The following is a 20,065-nucleotide window of genomic DNA, read 5'->3' on the forward strand; positions in this document are numbered from 1 at the left end:
ATTCGATATGGATTAAATGTAATATGATTATTAAGGAACTACATATGTATACATATACATATGCACGCACACACACACACATATATATATATATAATTGAACGAATATAAAGCTTATTAAAAAAAAAACGACACGATGTTCTATGAATAGAAGTGTTAAAACGAGATACCCTTCGTACATTCTCTCTTGTTCCCTTGTTTCCTTACAAAAAAAAAAAAAAAATGATCCTGTTGAAGGGAGAGAAAAAGAAAGAAAGAGATAGAGAAAACGCCCAGATGTATCTATCAAAGGACTTCTATCCAGCTTATATGTATCACATATGTATATATATATATTTTTATATAACATCATTATCATACGTACATACATATGTATTATACCTACGTCTCGTATAATTAAACATCTTATATTATTATCACTAATGATAATAGAAATAAACAAAAAAAAGATATTTACGATCTTTCAAGATATTAATCGAATATTTTTATTAAATGAAATTTCTATTCCTCCTTCTTCTCTATCCCTCTCCCTTTTTTCCTCTCTTCCCTACTACACAAGCTGGCCACGTCGTTCTAGTATGGCGGTTGCTCGTAAAAGAGCTCCTTAATGTGTTAATTAATTTTCCGAAATTAAGATCGTCGTCTGCGTGACTCGACTTAATTGCTCGGATAAGTTTTCGCGTACACGGTACAGTCTAGAGTATCGTAAAACAAACGCCTTCGTTTAGAGCCCTTCTTGAAGTCCCTTCGAACGTATACCAAATACTTAAGTATAATTCGCTTTAAAATCGAGAGACCCTTCGCATTGTCCCGTTATCATTCTATTTCTTTTAAGAAATATAGAAGATAAGAGATGATAGTTCATAAGCGATTACGAATTAAAAATTGATCTACTACTTGTTCTTTATCTTTTCTTTTATTTTTTAAATCGTAAAACTACGAATCTAATTTAAATAGTTTCAAAAAATATGGAAAAAAGTTTCGGAAAAGTTTTCAAATTCATCTTAGGAACTTTTGCCACGAATATATAATCAAAAAGAATTTTTTGATTCGAATTATAATAATAGATTTTTGAAAATAACACAACCAGCTGAAAAAATTGAAATCCGAAATTAATCGATGCGGTACGAAAGGGAAACAATTGTCAATTATCAATTAACGAAGTTGAAAGTTTAATTTAGTGTATCTTCCCTTCTTTTTCTTGAAAGAAAGAAAAAGAAAGAGAGAGAGAGAGAGAGACGGAAAGAGACATTTACGAGGGTACTAAAATTACTAGGAAAAATAGTGAGCAAATTAGTCGAAGTAGGAAAAGCTCGTTCATACGACGACGACGACGACGACGACGACTAAAACGACTAAGACGACTAAGACGACTACAACTACGACGACGATTCTCAAACTTCGACAATAAGCCCGATTTTAATTACCTCGACATCTGGGTGTCGAATATAACGTTCCGTCCCTAATCTTGCCCTTCAAGTCGTCATCCTGATTTTGACCATCGCTTAATTTCAATCAGATAATCGTCGAGCAATAAGGTACTTCTCCTCTTTCCAGATGTTCCAAATATTATATACATATATATACTTCTATGTGTGTGTGTGTGTCATAAGGAGATTAAATATTAAATTTGATAACTCTGCTTTCGAAAAAAATGATAAGGATTCGATATCTATATGTGACTTTTCTTTTTAAATACGATTTACCATATAATAAAATTATTACGAAATTAAAAAGAATGTAATATTAAACAAAAAAAAAAAAAATAAGTAAATAAATAAATATATAAAAAAAAAATAAAATAAAAAGAAGAACAGAAAAGGAACATAAAATTACGATCTTCTTTAGATTAAAGAATTTTCGAGTATAATCCTATATATATATATACACGTATACATGCATACTCTATTAAACGAAAAAAAATTGAACATAAACATGTATCGAAAAAGGGTTAAAAGGTTCACTTAAACTTCGTGTCCCGTGGCTTTTGTACTTCGTTTCTACATGCATTTTAACTTAGGCGTAAGAGGGAAGAAACGGACAATTCAAAAGCGACACGAGCCACTACTAACGAACAATGTCGACGGAGAAAGAGAGACAGACAGATAGAAACAGAGAGACAGACAAAGAGAGAAAGAGAGAGAGTGAACGATAGAAAGAGAGTGATAGATAATCAGTACTTATTACCGAGAGACAGGGGTTAATACTCAACGGTCGACCAGGTGAATCACGCCAGAAATCAAGGGTGCATGACGGTGACAGCGTTTCCCAACGATAATCCACGATTTAGCCCTTAGTCCTAAACGTATAACTACACCCCCGCTACTGTTTAACGTCCCTGACTCCTGCCTTCTCGAAAGACACCTGCCCTTCCTTTTGCATTCTACATATTCGTAATCGTATGCGAGCACGAGCCGCTACGGTTATGCGATGGCTATCACCCATAGAAAGTCGACTAGTAAATTTAACTGTTTTAAGGGCTTGCTTCGTTGACCCTCCCAAAACAATACCTTTTTCATCCTTCCAATACTTTCATATTGTTATTTCAATATTGAATAATATCCTATTTAATATCGTTTAATATTGAAATTATAAAAATGAATGATTGCATTATTGTAAAAATATAATCGTCTTGTTAACGTGAAATGTAATAATATCGTAAAGTGTAATGATTAATAGTCTTGTTAATTTTTAACGTTACATTCATTCATTCGATTAATATTTTTAAACATATCGTCGCATTATTTTTTCAAATAAATCGTCAGTATTTGTAATCTAAATCGTAAACTGACGTAATCCTGACGCTTAATTATTTATATTAATCGTTCTAGAAAATAATCCCTATACGTACTACCGACCATTTGTTTCGCTGAATATTTATAATTAATCGATAAGAATATCGATTAGTCAAATAAATAAATATCGATCGTTATAATAGATTAAATATCGTTTTGTACGGTTCTTTTCTTTTTTCTTTTTTCGATACCTGTAAAATTTAAAGGACGCAACGAAAGTCTAGATTAACATTAGATTAATATTATAAAAATAAGATTGTTCATGCTAACCGGTTTCTCTGTCGCTTCTATCTTCGGTAGCATTCTCACCAAGGATGTCTTGTAATTGGAGAGGTTCTCGTAGACCTAGTAGGAGCTCTTCACCAATTGCGATGTCTCGAATGGTCTCGTATAATATCTATGACAAAAAAAAAAAAATAATAAAACGTCAAAGAAATAAATAAAAAAGAAACTTATAAACATTTATAAAAGAAACGTGAACGCAAAACTGTGTATATCATCTCTATATTAATACTTGACTAAACATGGAAATACATATGTACATATATTATATATATATATATAAAAAAAGAATTGAATAAAAATAAAATATCGTAAAATAAAAATGTTCTTTCAATGAAAACTTCGGACGCTAATTTATGTCGAATACACAGGCACCTCTCTTTCCCCTCTCTCTCTCTTTCTCTCTCTCTTTCTCCCTCGAATGATGTTCGATAACTCTTAAAGGATCTTTATGGTGTCGTCAAAAGCATCGAAACGTCATTACGATTCTGCAAAGCACTGATAGAAAGAGAGAAGGAGAAAAAGAGAGAGAGAAAGAGAGAACCATGTCCCTCATTCCCACAGCGATTGCAAAAGGGCGTATACGAAGTCAGTAAAACGACCCCGTAGGGTGACTTAATAACTAAACACCCTGTATACATGTAACTTAAGGGCGCGCCCACGAAGCCGCGGCTACCATGTGGCGTAGTTCACACAGAGAATCGTAAGGACGGTAGTCCAAGCTCGACCCCAAATTGACATGCTGACCTTTATCGTTACGCTTTATTCGATTTGTTTATCTTCGTTGTTATAAACGATATCTATTAAATGAACGAACGATGTTATTTTTGTTGTCCTTGTTTTTGTTAACGTTACTGTGAAATAACATTCGAGAAGACCTCTACAAATCTTTTGCAACGTAGATAAATAATTTTTCAATCGTCATACGACAATCTATCTAAATACTGTACGATCTAATATCGTAAGAAATTGTTGTATAAAATTCTGAGACGTTATTATAATTATTTAATACGATAACGAAACGTACTACTGTAAGAAAAAAATTATTATAACAATTAATTACAACTATCGATCGTTAAGAAAAATATGTATAAGTATTACGAGGACGATAAAAACGACGACGATCTAACGTACGATCAATGATCTAATGTTCCAAAAAATTATACCGGAAATAAAGGTACAACATTCCTGGAAGAGTAAGGTTATAACATGTTATAATTATTTTATCCAACATATGCGCAATTTTAACAAAAACTAATTATCATAATAATTAACTCGCAACTGTCGATAGTCGATCAACTGTTGTTCTCAACGTTGGATAATTGTTCATATGGATAATGACGACTAATCATGTTCTAATCATCGAATTGTTCTACATACAAAATTCGACATTTTATTCAACTAAATAGAAAACGTAAATGCGTGATATCGTTAAGAAGAAGAAGAAGAAGAAGAAGAACGTAAAAGCTCGGTAAAAATCTCCTACGAAGATATCTAAAAATAAAGTTAATCGACGAATTTGACGATTTATTAATTAATAATATTAATTACCTCTCCTCCAATAAGTATATGCCGCAAATTGATTAGATGAGGCGTTGCTGTACTGCGTATGTATTTTAACCAATTGCTCCTTTCGTGAGAAGCGTCCAACCATCCTCGTACACCACTGCCGACTATTCGAACCTGAAAATAAAAGGGAATATAAACTCTCGTAGACGATATGAAAACAATAAGAAAATTCTGAGAATTACAACGTCGTGTGTTTACTAGAACAACAAGAACAACAAGGACGACAAGGACGACAAGGACACTTGTACGAAACGTAACGTAGATAGATACTTGGATCTCTTCTTTCTTTCTTTCTTTCTTTCTTTCTTTCTCTTTCTTTTTTGTTTCTTTGTCCCACGTCTCCAAGTATTTCATCGAAAACAATAATTTATCTTCGTTCAGAAATATAGAGGACGTCTCTTCGAAATGAAACCGCGATGTTTCGGATCCGGAACATTGCGTTTAACGGGCCGTCGATCTTGGATATCGCCCTATCATCATCACCACTCTAACCTTCTATCCAACATCCCCCAAAATTTACGGACCAACCCCTGAGTATTGAGAGAGAAACAGAGAAAGAGAGATAGAGAGAGAGAGAGAACGAGAGAGAAAACGAACTCGACAAGTGATTTTTTCAATTGTCTTGCAACGGACTCACGCCTCGCGACGCTTGGCTGGTCAACCATCTCACCCTGATCCATAGAGTCTTCTCACCCTGTATACACCCTTCTCTCTTTTAGAAAGAAAGAGATCGTCCGACTCTTTTCATCGGCACCCTTGAAAATACTTTCTACGATAACTACTCTTATATGAGATATTGTTTTATATTATATTATATATCATCGAAAATGTTTACTTTTAATTGTATGATTTAATAATATATGCATCTGTGAAATACATATGAAATTGTTTTGTAATTATTTTAAATATTTAATCCAATAATCGATATGTATGTATATATATTTTCTTTGTACGATTGTAATAATTTTTAATAATAAAAATGTTTTTACAATAATTACTGTTTTTATTATAAAAGAAAAAAATATATATCATTTTTTTTTCACTTTATATATAATTCCTACCACCTGTCGACGATGAGTTCAACCTACTATGCCATTTAAAAATCAATGAATCCTGCAGGTAGACGAGTTCTCTTTATTATCGAGCTTTTTTTATATGATTAATCAAACCATATTTTCATATATATATATTTTTATATAAATTAAGACGGTCAACCATATCTTTCTTTTCGATCATTTATTTTTTCATTATATATACATACATATATATATATATATATATATATATATATATGTATATACACACATGTAAATAGTGAAAACAGGGTAGAAGTAATACTGAGTTTTAAGAAACCGAAAAAATAGAAAGGAAATCAAGGATGGTCAAGGTTTTCTATGATGCTGCTCCTAATACCTATTTTAGCTACCAGGGATTGTTAAGGAGCACTTCCAAAAGATGTGCACGAACGAGACATCACAATAGAACTTCTCACCGGCTAACAGGACAGATTAGGATCTTTCGAAAAGCTGTGACACCTTTCGACAATGATGAGCTAACTCGGTGCTCGTTGGTGCAGCACATGGTATTCATTTTGAAACATCTATTTCCGAGACGAACGAACGAATGAAACGAGAACGTACGGAAAAGATTTGTAAAACGATTATTAGAATAATTATTGATTTCAAATAATTGCGATTAAAAATTATTCTAAATTATATTATACAAATGCAGGTCCGATTAAATTCTTCCGGACGATCTTTAAAATCGATTACTCTTTTCATTCTTTTCTTTCTTTCTTTCGTTTTTTTTTTTTTTTTTACTGATTCTTTTCCTTCTTATCAAATCTGTAAAACTATAAATTAAAAAAAGAAAAAAAAAATCACGTTGAGTAACTTTTGGCCCCACTCTGTATATTCGAGAGTTACATAAATTACTATAAATTACGAAAAATAAATAAAATGCATGACATTTATTTTACACACAGATGAATCATGTAAGAGATTAATTACGATGTAGAGTGTTTAAAAAAAGAAAAAAAAAAGAAAGAAAGATGACGTCAGATCTCTTTCCTTTTTCTTTCATCTCTTTTTGGACGATGAAAAAAAAAAGAAAGAAAGAAAAAAAGAAAGAGAGAGAGAGAGAGAGAGAAAAAAAGGAAAAGAGAAAGAAAAGAAAAGGAGACACACGAAGAGACGAAAAAGAAGAAGGAAATTCGTCACTGGCTTTAACCGCTCAGCAGGGTAGATTTTTCAGTTTGCTTTGTCGGCTCGAACGGACATGTGCTAACAATTCGTAGGACAGATTTACTCCTGCTTCTGATTCTCATTCTCATAATCGTACCGTATTTTCGTGGTGTCTCTACAAAGATACGAGCTTATGATAATTCAGGTCGCTCAACGAGGCCGTCTCTTAATCAGAGCAAAGATATTAGTGGATATTTTTAAAAAATGAACAAACAAAGAAATGAGGAAGAAAAAAAAGAAAGAAAGAAGGAAAGAAAATAAAAACCGGAACAAATAAAAAAAGAAATATCATTCTTTTTCCTCTTCTTTTCGATTTTTTTTTTTTTGTATTTTCCATCATTGAAATAACGTCAAAAGTTTATGCCATTATTTATTTATATTCCTAACGCATAAACAGAAGAAAGAGAACATGAAAACGAAATTTTACAATGTTTCCTGTAACAAGTAAAAGCGAGAAAATTTTGCGGTCGCACGTCGTCGGTCAGTAATTCAAAGGCCGTTCAAAGAGAACAGAAAGAGAGAGAGAGAGAGAGAAAGAGAGTAATACACGTTGGTGTGCTACGTAAAACTTAAGAGAGAGAGAGAGAGAGAAGAGAAAGGGGAGGAGGGGAGGAAGGGTGAATAAGTGAGAAGAGGAGGAAGAGGAGGAGTACCGAGGCAGAGCAAATAAATCATAATTGCATCATTCCTTGAGCCTCTTTAAGCGACGTTAGAGAACGCCAGTATGAAATTGCTAAAATTGCCAGAAACGAGCAACGATTTTAATTAAATGTGCAGTTTCACCGCTAACTTTTTCTTTATGCAATTACCCTTTCTCCCAGAGCGTATCCCATCTCAGTACTGCGAAAAAAGAGCATCTCTCTAGGTATGCTTAGATTCAACGTAGTGAAAAATATTATTACTCGACATTTCCCTTTTTAACTATAATATATATATATATATAATTTTTTTAATTTTAAACAGACGCGCGCGCGTTCACATAATTTTCTTTATTTTATTTCAGAGAAAAAAGAAAAGAAAAGGAAAGAAAGGAAAAGAAAAGGAATACAAAAACAAATAAAAGGAAGAAATATTATCTACCTGCTTAGTTTTAACGAGACAAAAATCTAAATGACAAATTTCTGACACACTTTTCCAAATCTGAAAGAGAAAGTAAGAGAGAGAAAAAAAAAGAGACAGAGATAAAGATAGAAAAAAAGAATATCTTTGGGAAAAACCATAGGGACATCTCTCTCTCTCTCTCTCTTTTTCCCCCTCTCTCTTTCTGTCTAAGAAAAAGGGAGAAAAGAGACGGAAAGAAAAAAAGGGAGAAAAAGAGAGAGGGAAAAAGAGATAAAGAAGGGACACATCTTGTCCATCGGATGATCTGCAGGACACTTGGTCGAGAGGATTCACAATTTGGCCTTCGAAGGACAGTTATACTGGTCATTCTTCTACAAAACATGCGAGATCTCTTCTCTCTCCCTTTTGTAATCTCACACCTCTAAACCAAACCGATGAAAGGTTTTGCCTCAGTCGGTTGGATTTGACCGAAAATAGTTAAGCGAAAAAAGGTGTCTCTGTGTGGTGTCTTTGAAAATAGTTAAGCGAAAAAAGGACACACTCTCAATTTCTTTCTCTCTCTCTCTTTCTCGTCTGCATGCTAGTACTCAATGGACCCTCATAATCGAAGACGTTCCGCGTAGTTTTCTAAATTCTTAAAGATTCTCTCTCTCTTTCTCTCTTGATCGTGATCCATCTAAAAACGAACCTATCCTTCTCAATATATCCTTTCAAAACCCGAAAAAAACCATCTTCACGAGAATACTAAAACATTTTCTACCGTATACCCATTAAAAAATATTTCGCACAGATCGTCGATATGATACATCGATATTTTTTTAATTGAAGAAAGAGAGAGAGAGAGAGAGTGAGAGAAGAAGAAGAAGAAAAGGAAAAAGAAAAAAAAAAGGAAATTAAAATTTCTCGAGAAAATTTCTCAACGAGTATATCGTTGTGTTAGGTATAGAATCGAAAGCTATCGGCCTCTGGACGGCCTGCAAAGTTATGAATAAAACGGATCGATGGCGGATGATAGCTCTATGATGGCCGACGCAAAAATGCTTTTAGCTGGCACCTCCCCTTTTTCACTACCCGAACGAGAAAGGCATTTTTCCTAAAACGGCTCTCTGATTCATCGATACCCATGTGAAACTTCCATCTTGTTATCCTATAATTCTTATTTTAACAAATCAACATTTTCATCGACGATCGAAGGAAGAGAGAAAAAAGAAGAGCAAAAAGAAATGTAAGAGAGAGAGAGAGAGAGAGAGTAATAATAAAAGGACAAGAAATAAATAAAAAATAATTGCATTTGATTATTATTCGCTGTATTTTCCGACTTAAATGAATTATTATCGTGCGTGTCATATAAATGAGAGTGGTTTTCGTGATCGAATCGAGTTCTGTTAACGTTTCGACAAATCGAGTGTGTGAAACGGTCAATTATCATCTTCTCTCTTCCTCTCTCTCTCTCTCTCTCTCTCTTCTTCCCTCGCCCCTTTAAATAATAACACATACAGCTTCTGTGTATATTAAATTAAGAGGCAACACGAAACCGACACATGCCGAATATAACATTAGCCATGGCGACATCTTTGCTTAATTTCCTTTAGCCTTGGAGGAATGGCAAATGAATGAGCGAGTAAGAGGGTAAGACTGAATGAATGAACGAGAAAGAGAGAGAGAGAGAGAGAGAGAGAGACAGAGAGAGAGAGAGAGAGAGAGAGAGAGAGAGAGAGAGAGAGAGAGAGAGATATGAAACTCAAGGTGTCTACAAGAGGCTCCTTTCAGTCTTAATTAATGCTTAATTAATCCGAAGGAATCGATTATAGTTCTAGCGAGTTTCTCGTAAATCTCTCCTCAAATGAAAACGTCGATCAATTTTCGAGACGACTACGACGACGAAAATGATTCAAGTGACTCGCGAAAAAATAAGATTTTCTTTCTAACTCGATCGTACGCGATCCCACTATGGATTCTACTACGAATTTCAAGGTATGTTTTTTCCCTTGTTTTTTCTTCTCCCCTCCTCACCCCTTCTCTCTCTCTCTCTCTTTCTCTCTCTTCCATCGCCCTTCCTCCCTCGTAAATCGAGAAAAGAAAAAAGTTTGCGAGGACTTTGGAAACTTTTCCCTCGTTCTTTTCGTATTTTTCATTCATTTCATTCCACTCAACGTTGCGTTATAACAACTTCGAGAGATTCTCTTCTTAGCTCGTTCTTTTTCTTTTCCTTTGATTTTTTCCCTTATTTTTCTTTTTTTTTTTTCTTTTCTTCTTCTTCTTCTTCTTCTTAATCGTACAACCCTCGCGTTCCTATCTACCTATCCACCTCCCACTTTCACCATTTCCCGACTTACCACGACCTTCTTTTCGATTTTTCGATAATCACGAATATTACACTAGAGTTATAAATCGATCGATATGGAAAAAACGAGGGTAATACTTTCGAGAGAAGATATTTTTATATTTAGATACTTGTTACTAGCTACTAATTAAATACAAATCCCGGACCAATTAGTATTTACCAGATTATTTTTAAAGACGAGAGAGAAGGGAGAGAGAGAGAAAAAAAAGCCGAATTACAATCGAGTACTTTCGTCGATACTTCCAAGGATTCAAAAGCTCGTGCATTAGTACGCGAAATCGTAAATCAAACTGCACGGTATTTACGGCGTTGGCGTTTAATTGCGAGCCTACGATTCAATCTTAATGAAGATGATTAACTTTTCCGCTCTACGGAGTACCAACAACGTTAACGTCAATAAGACTTGCCCGTACAGAGGTAAAATTTCGCGATAAACTAACACGGCTACTTTTCTTCGTCTTAATAATTCGATATGACTCAATGAACTTGGCAATTTACGATTTACTTCATTAATAAATAAAAAAACAAACGTTCGTAATATCGTTTCGTTAAGATTTACAATAACTTTCTTATCTTTTCTCTTCATTGTTTTATCCCTTATGGAGAGCTAAAAGTAATGCATCGTCTTCGAGATTTCTTTTCCTTTTTCTTATTTTATTTTATCTCCTTTATCTCTATAAAAAAAATTACATCATTTTTATTATCTCTATTCCGTCGATACGAGAGATTTAAATCGGTATTATTTACCAAATGATTAAGATCAAAAAAAAAAAAAAAGAAACTCATTAAGACGATCGATATTAATGACTATCAGTAACAGAAGATGAAACGATATTATTGAATCGTCGAGCAAGATATTTTTTTCTCCCCCACTCCTTATTCTCTACATGTCTCTTAACATACTTGACCCACTTGACTCGTGGCAGGCATGTAAGGCAAAGTAATGACAGAGCAAGCGGTGCCCTTCGACCCGTGTCTAACGTGCAGCAGATGCCACTCTCTTTCTCTTTCTTCCTCTCTCTCTCTCTTTCTCTTACACACCCACGATTTCTAAGGGAAGCTACCCTCGACGTATCTAGCGGTATAAATTATATCCGACTGGCGTCATCGTCAGCCCCTTATATGATCGATCATTAGAGAGAAGCCGGCGCGCCAGAAAATTTGCCAAAATTCGTTGATCCGCATTATCCCTGCGGGAAACGATCTACTACGATGATTTCCATTCATCCGTAAACAGGAAAAATAGGAAAACCTTAGATATAATAGATTTCGAACGAATGACGTTGCTTATTATTATTATTATTAGATATTATCGAGAGTTAATCGATCCATGGAAAATATCGTCGGTATTCATTCAATATAAAATACATTACGTATAATATATTACGTATCAATTTTACATCGTATTCAAATTATTATTATCAAATTATATCGAAAAATGTTCGATATTAATTTATATGAAATCGACGAAGAACAAAAAAAAAGATGTAGCACTCGAATGTATTCGATTCTATAAAAAAAAAAAGGAAAAATCGATTGCTATGTCTATATTAACTTTATTGTATTAGAATTATTGGACGATCGTTAAAACTATCCCAGTCGATATCGAATTTTTAATACGGGACATTCAAGCGAGTCGGATTTTTAAAAAAGGAACGAATAATTCGATCAGATATGATTGAATTAATATCGTTGGGACGTCTCAGAAGTATCTGATTAGTTGGCCTCGCAAAGATAATGAAGTCGATGCGCGGTGTTGTTAACTCCGTGTGTATATACATACATGGGAGTACGTTCTCCAGGAGCCAAGGGGTAACCAGCAATCTGATTTATGCAAGGCAATAGTCGAAAGCACACACGAAACGCCTCTGGCTCGTACTGTATTCCTGTGTATATTGAACTTAGACTGGCTCCCTGTACTGGACCAGATTAGTTCGGTCATTGTACCGAGAGTCCTGCTCGTTCGTATGAACACAATCTGTCAACCCCGTAAGCTTACCGAATTCTCTCGATCTTAGCTTAAGTAGCTCTAGGAAGGCCATTGGTCACGAGAGAGGAGAGAGAGAGAGAGAGAGAGACGATCGGATTCCAAAAGATCTACTCGAATATTCTCAACAAATCATTTTCAATATAACGTCGAACAACAAAACGTCGAACGGTCCCGACCAATCAAATATCAAATATCAGGTCATCCATTTTTTAATTCTTCTCCCTGCAAATTGAACATTTCTTTCTTTCTCTCTCTTTTTTCTTCTCTCTCTCACTCTCTCCCTAGCCATTACAAAAGCGTAACAATCCAACCAACGGGCAATACGTTTTGTTTACCATCGAATCACGGCTTAAATTGAGTTTACATTTTAAATGCACAAGGTAACACGGGCCCGCAGCCCCGAGACAATGAGTAACGTGAATTTTCGCTTTGTGTAACGGAGACGTATTGAAAACGATTATTTATGATGTATCGTTAAAGCCGAATATATAAACGAGGCAATACCTCGATTGCAATGAAGAAAACGATACTTTCACGGTGATGAACTGTCTGGGAAAAAGAAAGAAAAAAATGGGAAATAGTAATAAAAATCAAAAAAAAAAAAAAGAGAGAAGAAAAAAGAGAGAGAGAGAGGAGAAAAAATGAATCAAACTCGAAAAGAACAAAAAAGTGTGGCAACACAAAAGAGGAAGGAAAAAACTACAAAAGAAAAAAAGAAGAGAAGAAAAGGAAGGGAATAAAGGACCAGGAAAAAAAATGAAAATAAAAAAGTAAAAATGCAAAGAAAGAGAAGATAAACAAGCAAACAAAAAATAATTCCCCCGGAAAAGTAATAGAGAATAGGCAATTATGAAAATTATCTCAAATGGATCAACTCGTATTAGATTTCCTGTTATCACGTTTGATAGCTCTCTCGAATAACGAATCTAGACTCAAATTTCTATTACTCGAACGCGACTAGCAAGCACCTTTCTTAAAGGGAGAATAAAGATAGTATAGAGTGTAGAGAAATAGAGAGAGAGAGAGAGAGAGAGAGAGAGAGAGAGAGAGAGAAATAAAGAGAGAAAGAGATCTAGGGGGATGGTTAGCTCGCGTTTAGAGACTAAACGTTCGTGCGAGATCCAAGACAATCGGCGGCACATCAAAGGTGACGATTGTTTCCCGTAAATTATAACAACCGTAGAGCACTTACTAGACTTCTCGTTATGAGTTCGCGAACAAGTTCAATTAAGTCCAAGCCGTTGGTAAGACGAGGCAAGGCTTCCTAACCCATGGTCTCTGCAGCCCCTTCGATCAACGTAAAACCACCCCAAATGTAGTCTTGAAAGAGAAACTCGGTTAGGGAGTGAAAATTATAACGAACGAACGTAGAAACGAACGTACGACGTAGGTACGTACGTACGTACTTTCTTTTCCTCGGAAAGAAATATTTTTGAAATAATTTTGTTTGTTTGTTTCGTTTGTTTGGTTTACAAGAAATCTTAATGTAGTAACAAAGAAGTAACAATTGTGAATCGGTTTGCTTCTCTCTGTTCTATTTTAAGCCCTTCTTCTTTCTAATAAATCTTGCAATAATTGATAATTTAATAAAACGAGAAAGCATGACGAAAGTAAAGGCATTGACCAACCGAAGATTAGAAACTCGTATTAGGACGGGTCAGCAGCTCGACAATTTCAACAACACGTGTCTATTATGCCCATTATCGAAAGAGAAAGAGAAAGAGAGAGAAAGAGATAGAGATACCAAGGGAAATAAGAGAAGAAGATTTATCACCCTCGAGATAAGTCGAGGGGTGTATCCGTACAACAAAGCTTCGAGAATCGAGTTTATAATAATTTACAAAGGGGATACGAAATGAAAGATTCGAATAGCAAATTTCTCTCTCTCTCTCTATTTTTCTCTTTCTCTCTTTCTCTCTCTGTTTTTCTCTGAGAAAGAGAGAAATATCTAATTGTATAATATCGAAATTACCGATTGATTTATTACGATAAGTTAATTTATTGTCGGTAAATATTTTATTGTCGGCAAGAGTGTAAATTTAAATGTCAAAATATATTGAACTTAGTTAACTAAGCAAATCGTTAAAAAACCTCGTCGTATATTCATTAACATAATAGAATGAAAAAGACGACAATCAAAAACTCGATCCTTCAGAAAAGAAAGAGAAAGAGAGAAAGAGAAAGAAATAAAATTAAAAAGGATCAGTCAGCTGACCGTCCTTGCATTCTCGTTCGTAATACGATGCATTACTACAAGCTTCGCATAAAAAATTTTGCGTGCATTATTATTATTATTATTAGTATTATACCGGGTCGACTTTTCGACCAGCATCGATTTCGACCATTTTTTTCGCGGGAACGGAAGAAAACTCAGGGCCGTAAACTCGAAAGTAAGACTCATTATTTTTAAAAAGCTCCCCGTCGAATACATTTCGATCGATCGATTTATATATACATGTATATATATACATATATAAAACAATTTTCCATGAAAACCATCAAAATCAAATAGTTATGTAAAATTTATCGATTGTAAGTATACGAGATACGTTTTCTTTACTTTTTCGTTTCGTTCTTTTTCATAGCGAATATACAATGTCAAACAATTTGTCGAATAAATTTTAGAAGGGGCAGGGGGTGGGGGGAGGGGCACAATGACTTATAGGTACAGGGTTGAATCGTTTTCTTTACGACCGGTGGACTCTCTTAGATGACCACGGAAAGGAAGGACGAAGGGATACCCTCGATATTCTGCTTCTCGTCTAACGTGTGACAGCTTGGACAATGTAAAAGATCCCTGTCGTTACTGATTGTCACTTGTTTCCTGCCAATTCTCTCTCTCTCTCTCTCTCTCTCTCTCTCTCTCTCTTTCTCTCCCTCCCCTCTCATCACCCAATCGCAAATCTTTCTCTTTCTTTCTCTCTATCCTTCCTTACATTATTTCACATTCAAATACCCGCGAAATCTCAGGTCCGTCCTTCGTAACTCTACGCCTTGAGAACCAAACCACGAAACGACGTTCCGTTCCGTCCATTTTCCAAACGAAATAATGCGCGAAAGGGAAAAAGAAAAAAAAGAAAAAAAGTTTAGGGTCTACGTTGCACTTTCGACGGAGTAGTATCGAAATTAATAATAAGAATGCAAGGCATCAAAGCAAGTAAGCTAGCAGAGAAAGCAAAGAAGCGAACGAACGAACGAACGAAGGAGAGAGAAAGAGAGAACGTTGTGTGTATGTTTTTGTGTGTGAGAGAAAGAGACAGAGAGAGAGAGAGAGAAGAAGAAGAAGAAAAAAGGAGGTGGAGCGGTACATTGTGTTCCTCATTGTCGAATCACTTCCGGGGCTTGACCTCTAGCAACGCCCTAAAGACCAGTTCACCTGGACAATGTCCACGTATAATGGAAGCTACGTTATAAGTATTGTCCACCGTTAGAACGATATCGATTGTCTAAAATAGGTATTTCCAGGTTGGTTGTACTACCGGACGAGGACAAGGACGAGGAGGATGATGATGATGATGATGACCACAATAAAATCCTTGTCGTCGACTCGTAAGAGCCGAGTAGTAGTGGGCGTTACGGGTCAGGATAATAGAAATTGTTCGGGGCGTTTTGCTTTTCAAGGACCTTCTTTTTACTCTAATCCTTCTTCTCCTTTCTTCCTTTCCTTTTTCTAATCTTGAGTTATATACTACGTTATTAAATTTATCCCATTAAGAATCTTTCGTTTTTTTCTTTTTAGAATCAAAAACAAAACAAAAAAAAGAAGAAGAGAAAAGGAAAAAGAAATAATTAAGAAATAATTTTTAAAAAATAATTATAAGAAACGTGTCGTTATATATATATATATATATATATATATATGTTTTGAGAAATAATCGAGAAGAGATAGAGAAAAAATAAAAGAGAGAGAGAAACAGAGAGGGAGAAGAAAATAAAAAAAAAAAATAAGACCAACGATCAAAACCCAGGAAAAAATTTTCTACTTTTGCAAACCACCGGCAATAACTCGAGCACGATTGATCATTTGACATACGTTCTCGAAATCATTCGGCAAATTGGACCGAGACCCTCTACCGATACGGCACCACCACAACCATGCTAGCAGCACCCGGGGTTTCACGGTTGAACAAACTAAGCCTAAGATTGGTTTAGTCGCCACGAAGGCACGACGAGAAACTTGTACGGATCACGCGTCACCGACTAGAAAAGCTATGTCCGATAGAGATAGAGATAGAAAGAGAGAGAGAGAGAGAGAGAGAGATCCTCCCCTTTAAAAGATTCTTTCCTTTTTCCGGATTTCCCATTCCCCTTCTCCTTTTTCTGTTGGTCGATTCAAAAAAAAAAAAAAAGTGTGCGAGAACTCACGCGGCAGGTGGGGTAATACTGATACCTAACTCATCCGCAAAACGGTTCAGATTTTTTTTTTTTTTTCTTTTTCTCATCCCCTCGACGAGGAAAAGAAAAGGAAAAAACGAGATTCGAATATATATATATGTGTGTGTGTGTGTGTGTGTGTGTATTTCTTTTTTAAATTTGAAATCTATTATTTTCATGGGACGATACGATTGAATCGTAAACGATTAAAAAATTCCAATGACGAGAATATAAAATGAGATATATACTTAAGTTTTTATTTCTCTTTCTCTTTCTATTTCTTTCTTTCTTTCTTTTTTTTTTTTTTTTTTCTTGACAAAACCGACACGAAATTTCGGTTTCGTCGCAACCCTCTCATTTCTCCCTTCCTATACATACGATACGCACGACACAAAGTTTCGTGAATTTTCTAAAGATTGTGAGAAAAGGATTAGGATTCGAAAGGGGAGTAATGCGTACGGTGTGAATCGAGAGCAGAAGAGAGACAGGAAGAGAAAGCAAAAAAAGAAAAATAAAAAAGAAAAAGGAAGAGAAAGAGAGAGAGAGAGAGAGAAAAAGAGAGAAAATTTTGACCGCTTTGCGAACTTTTCAATGTAACGAGAGACCCAAGAGATAATCTCGAAATCCTTTTTCGAATAAGATGAGAGTTTAACGCGATGTTCTCTTACTTTCATCATCATCATCATCATCGTCATCATCATCATCATCGTCATCTTTTTCGAATAAATTTGTAAATAATTAAAAATATACGTAATAAAAAATCTTTCGAAAAGATTTTTAACCTCTCGCGTGCGTTTACGAGACTTTGGGTAAAAGAGGGGGGTTGAGGGGGGACAGGAGGTAAGAGGAGGGGGTGGGAAGGGATGGGGGGCTTGATAGATCGGGGCCGACGAAACGAAGGGGTAGTTTGGCTTTAATCGATCCTGTAATCGCCGGTCCGACAGTTGGCCCCGACTGCCTTTTTGTCGGCAGTTAGATGGATGGAGCCATTTACATTTTGTCAGTGCGACATGCGCTCGTGCTGCCGCTATCATATCTATCACAACCCCCTCCCACTCTTACTCCCATTGCCCCCTTCTCTCTTTCGTACCCCCTCACCCCTTCAACTCCCTCCCCCCGTTTTACATCCACGCCGGTGGATCGACCAATATGACCGGCCCAGTTCCCATTCATCGTTGCGAATTTGAAAATCAAAGTTTTCTGAAAAGAAACAAAAAAAAAAAGAAAAAGAAAAGAAAAAAGATTGTTAAGAACAATGTAAACAAATTGTTCCATTAGAAAATTTCTAATCTAAGATAATTAATTGATACGATTTATTCAAAATCGCACTCGTTAAAAAGGAGTAGAACGTTTTTATTTTCCGAAATTTTGCTTATGGAAAAAGCTTTAGGTTTATGGTTTATATCTCGTTCTTGAAAATGGCTAAACTCAAAAGTTTCAATTGGATTCATCCGAATGCAAGGGAATAAGAAGAAATTGACAGATCCGTCAACGTGGATGACACCTTCGACCGAACGATTCGTCCAGGTGGTCGCTGTCGAACTATCGAGAGACGACTCTTTCTGTCTGTCTGTCTGTCTGTCTGTCTATTTGTCTCTCTCTCTCTCTCTCTTTTTCTATCTCTTTCTCTTTCTCTCTATCCATCCGTCCTATTCCCTTTTTTTCTCTATCCTATCTCTATCCTCTCCTCTTTCTCTCTTTCTTCTTATTTCGTCGGCATCTGCGCGGATAATACCCGGTAGGGATTATATGCCAGTAGGATAGGAGAAACCCAATGACATTGGCTTAGAAGTATTTCTCGAACTACCCTCAACCATAAACAGATCGATCATCTTTCAAACGGTTGTCGATTGAGAATTTCCTGTTCTGGATGTGCCAAGATATTTGATAAGATTAATACTATAAACCGATCGATTAAAAAAAAAAAGAAAGAAAGAAAGAAAGAGAAAAAAAATTAAAAGAAATCAGTATCAATTTTCTCAAGGTATAGATACCCTACGACACACGTATATATACATACATGTGTATGCACACGCGAAGAGAGAATATATTCCAATATATTAGATTAGATTAGATAGATCGATTACGATCGAGGAAAAAAAAGGAAAAGAAAAAAGGAAGGAAGAAAGAAAGAAAGAAAGAAAGAAAAGCGAGGAAATATCAAAGAAAAGAAATCGCATGGTTATACGATTTTTCACAATCTCGATGTCTCATTCGGTTGAATAGAATTACGAGAGATTTCCCTTCCTGGATTTCCAAAAGGCACTGCTGATGCGATAAACGCGTAAACGATATACGTACATATGTATGTACTTACACACATACGTGTATACCTGTATAACATATATATATATATATATCTACATATAATATACATTTATACGTATATATATATATATATATATTGCGAGAAAGGGAGAGAGAAAGAGAGAAAGAGAAAGAGAGAGAGAAAAAGAGAGAGACAGAAATAGAACTCACCTCCCAAGCGTAACGGGGATTGAAAGGCTCGCTCACCCACTTGCAGGAAAAAGGACCGAATCTGGTACCCCGTGGTATATCTTTGCGTGCTCGAACTTGCGGCCCACCAGGCGCTGAACCACCGACCTCGACCTCGGGAACGAGTGACACCCACTCGTGACTCAATTGGTCCTTTGGCTCTTGCTTTATCGTGTCCTCTATATAAATCAAAACATAAAGACAAAACAGGTCATACATGCCGACACTTTCTCTCTTTCTCTCTCTCTTTCTCTATCTATCTATCTATCTATCTATCTATCTATCTAATTATCGATCTTCACTTTTGTACAATATAATTATTCCAAAAAAAAAAAAAAAGAAACTAAAAGCCTTCTCATCAGAATGTAAGAAAAAATGTTTGGTAATGCAGAATACGATTACGATGAAGAATAAAAAAAGAAAAAGGAAAAGAATATTATTTTTGCATTAGAATTCATAGAACAACTATTGAATTCGTTAGAATATCAATCCACTCACGATAATCGTTTCGCGTTCTCGAATAATCCTTCTGTTGATCATTCTGTTTTTCAAGATAATCCCAAGACATCCTTCTATCCTCGTCCCTAGCGGATGGTGGCCTCTGTTGCATTTCCTTTTCATAATTCTGTTGTCTCTCCATAGCTGGGGAATAACCACGTTGTTGTTGTTGTTGTTGCTGTTGATAGCCACTCCTAGATTGCGAGGTATTATAATCCAAAGGTGTATCCTGTATTGTATTAGACATGTGGAGAGCTTTGAAATCTCTATAAATAGGGTTGCCGTTGCTTGCGTTGCTACTACTGCCACTATTATTATTATTATTGTTGTTGTTATTGTTGTTGTTATTGTTGCTATTTTCTTCCATCTCGCTACTATCTGCACCACTACCACCCCCACCTCCTCCTCCTCCT

At 35.5% G+C, this 20,065-nt stretch overlaps 1 protein-coding gene across 3 annotated transcripts in view; it reads right to left on the minus strand.

Annotated features, from left to right (window-relative positions):
* The window catches only part of LOC127070723 (histone-lysine N-methyltransferase PRDM16-like), a 32,006-nt gene extending 11,967 nt beyond the window's left edge, over positions 1 to 20,039 (minus strand). For 2 of the 3 annotated variants that reach the window (XM_051009061.1, XM_051009060.1), the window contains exons 1-4: positions 19,653 to 20,039; positions 19,137 to 19,333; positions 4,628 to 4,759; positions 3,065 to 3,191 (exon numbers count right to left, since the gene is read on the minus strand). In XM_051009061.1, coding sequence (XP_050865018.1) covers positions 3,065 to 3,191; positions 4,628 to 4,759; positions 19,137 to 19,333; positions 19,653 to 20,019 — 823 coding nt within the window. In that variant the 5' untranslated portion in view covers positions 20,020 to 20,039. The remainder of the gene's footprint in view (positions 1 to 3,064; positions 3,192 to 4,627; positions 4,760 to 19,136; positions 19,334 to 19,652) is intronic. The other variant, XM_051009062.1, reaches the window with a different exon arrangement.
* Between the last annotated feature and the right edge of the window lie 26 nt (positions 20,040 to 20,065).

Source organism: Vespula vulgaris, chromosome 19 (assembly GCF_905475345.1).
Source record: "Vespula vulgaris chromosome 19, iyVesVulg1.1, whole genome shotgun sequence".
Classification (NCBI taxonomy): Eukaryota; Metazoa; Arthropoda; class Insecta; order Hymenoptera; family Vespidae; genus Vespula; species Vespula vulgaris.